The sequence below is a fragment of the Polistes canadensis genome, unplaced genomic scaffold, assembly GCF_001313835.1.
Source record: "Polistes canadensis isolate GaletaPanama2010 unplaced genomic scaffold, ASM131383v1 scaffold_30, whole genome shotgun sequence".
Taxonomy (NCBI): Eukaryota; Metazoa; Arthropoda; class Insecta; order Hymenoptera; family Vespidae; genus Polistes; species Polistes canadensis.
The window spans coordinates 152,301-155,058 of record NW_014569577.1 but is presented as its reverse complement, the minus strand read 5'-3'; the positions used below and the strand labels follow the sequence as shown (position 1 = coordinate 155,058).

The following is a 2,758-nucleotide window of genomic DNA, read 5'->3' as shown; positions in this document are numbered from 1 at the left end:
TTTAATAATAATATCAAATTTTTTTTTTCAATTACCTCGAAAATAAATCATTCTACATTTATTATTTATTGTAATAATTGATTAATTATTATTATTATTATTCGAATTTTTTGTCTTTATAAAATTATCATCATCGTCATCATTTATCTTCAATCGTTCTCATCATTGATATCAATTTTAATTATGCATTTAATAATAATATCAAATTTTTTTTTTCAATTACCTTCACAATAAATAATAATAACATTGATAATTTATATTACTCTCATTATTTATTTATTATTATTATTATTTAATTTTTTTTACTTGTTCTTTTTCTCTTTCGTTTTTGTTTTTTCTTTCTTGGGAACTTCCTATATAGATATCTATATACATACATATAAGGGAGTGTACCTTTTTGGCTACGTGATATTATTATTGGAAATGACGAGACGTGTTTAATTACGAAAGCTCGTGGAAATTCAGACTAATGGTGAGTTATTCGTGATACACACAGTGATATCGCGAAAAGGAGGATATGAGTCAGCTAATGCGATGATGGTACGCGTAATTGGAGTAGAAGACATATCTTTTACCGCAACGTGTATCTCCCACGACCACTGATTATGATATTGATGATTATCTTTTGTGTAGGATGTGGTGGACTATCACTGGTACTTTTGGCAACATCTTACCGATAGACTGGAGCAAATCTTATGCTAGAAAAATGCACATGCCAGCATTGAATCTCAACGAGGCACCAATTTCATTGGAAAGGTACAAAACGAATTAATAAATAGAAAAAAAAAATACAAAAAAAAGAAAAATGCTACAAGAAATCTATACGATTTATTGGTTCATTTATCTTACTAGTTTGTGTGTGTTTTTTTTTTGTTTTAAAATCTTCAGACCCGAATTAGAAGATTTAAGTAGCGAGGACGAGGCTGTAGCAACGGATTTGGATATGCACGCTTTGATTTTATCTAGCAGTACCGATACTCATAGCCCAGAGGAACCCTTGAAAACAGCCGAAGAAGTGCTTCGTGAAATAGATGACATAATGCAGGTATACACAAAAAGTATCTCGAAAATTCATTAATGTTATTTTGTCCAATTAGCAAGAGATATATATATAACGATTCTTATTTATTATTAAATATTTTAGGAGAGTCCGTCTATGGAAAGAACACCCGATTCAGATGGGTCCTTGCTTGACAGTGACGAGGCTTTGGAAAGGAGTAGAGAAGTTCTCGGCTCACCTTTGCACGAAAAAAGTATACTATTTATTCTCTAACAATATCAAATATATAAGAAAAATATATCTCTTTGATTTGATTATATTCATCGAATTATATTTATATATACTATATATTATTATAAAATATTACAAATGTATAATATTTCAGAATTGAAACAATTGACCTCGAATCAACTTACCGAGTTATTAGGAGAAATGGAATCTCTCGTAGCTGCATTGAGCGAGACTCTGATTGCTGAACTTGCACTTCGGGATGAATTGGAATACGAGAAGGAATTGAAAAATCAATTCATTTCTCTTTTATTAGCAGTACAAAATCGACGTAGGCAACATCACGTTACAAAGAAGAAAAACCAAATGCAAAATGGTACTAGTCCGTTACCTCAACATAGGTCCTTGCAAGAATCCAAATATTTGACCACCGTCATTCCATATAACACGGATAGCGGACCACCGGATAATCAGGCTCTGCAAGTCCTTATTAAAAGTAATTTTAACATATTTCTTTTTTTTATCTATTTATAAAATGTTATTTAACTTTTTCGTATATACGGACCATCCGTGCAAAAATCTCACCCGATTCAAATAGGGGTTGTACGATACATATCTACAAACGAATTTATATGGAACGATACTCGCTTTAAAGCATGTCGTAACGAAAGGGTTAAGTAATATTAAAAATCAGTTATTCTTTTTGGAGAATTTTTAGGCTTGCAGCTTTACAATTTGAACCACCTTGTATACACAAGAGATATCTACTTATCTTTATGTATATATATATATATATATATATATATATAGACTGAATATCTATTTATCTTTATATATACTTATTTTTCTATATTTTTTTATATATATAGAATGATGACCTAATATGAAAGTTATTACAAACTACTCTTATTGAAATATATGTGAATAAGCATTAATTATAAAAATTAAAAAAAAATGTATAATTATGAATCTATTTATCTATTTATATTTCTATTAAATAATCTGTACAAATTATTATTCTAACCAAATATTTTGTTTGCAGTATTGAAAGCGATTAGCGAAGATAGTCCAACTGTACCAACTTTGCTAACGGATTATATTCTCAAAGGTGAATAACTGGGAAGAGTTATTATCTCTTTTTCTAAGAAATAGATAACGATTACTTTTAGGAAAAATCTAACATAACTTTTATCTTTTTTAGTTCTATGTCCTACTTAGTGAGTGTACAGTCAATTTCCTTCGAAGATACTCAAAAATCCAAAACAATGATTGCGCTCTCTTCTTCTTGCCAATGCTCTGCATACCATCGTCGTGCCGCGTGCGTTGTTATATTTGAAACAACCATTCTTGCTTCTGAGTTGTATTTTAAATATTACACTCAATGTGTATTGGCTGTAGGATTAGAAGTGGTAACCTGATATTCTCATCTAGTCTTAATTTATATACATATATATATGTATATATATAAATATATATATATTTATATGTATATTTATATTGATAAATATAAATATATAAATATATATATGA

The 2,758-nt window shown here is 29.0% G+C and overlaps 1 protein-coding gene across 1 annotated transcript in view; it reads left to right on the top strand.

Moving 5' to 3' along the window:
• Positions 1-2,682, top strand: part of LOC106784114 (fasciculation and elongation protein zeta-2) — a 13,520-nt gene extending 10,838 nt beyond the window's left edge. The window contains exons 3-8 of the mRNA XM_014743264.1: positions 634-756; positions 889-1,045; positions 1,145-1,253; positions 1,386-1,724; positions 2,271-2,336; positions 2,430-2,682. Of these exons, the coding sequence (XP_014598750.1) occupies positions 634-756; positions 889-1,045; positions 1,145-1,253; positions 1,386-1,724; positions 2,271-2,336; positions 2,430-2,446 (811 nt within the window). The 3' untranslated portion in view covers positions 2,447-2,682. The remainder of the gene's footprint in view (positions 1-633; positions 757-888; positions 1,046-1,144; positions 1,254-1,385; positions 1,725-2,270; positions 2,337-2,429) is intronic.
• Positions 2,683-2,758: the final 76 nt, after the last annotated feature.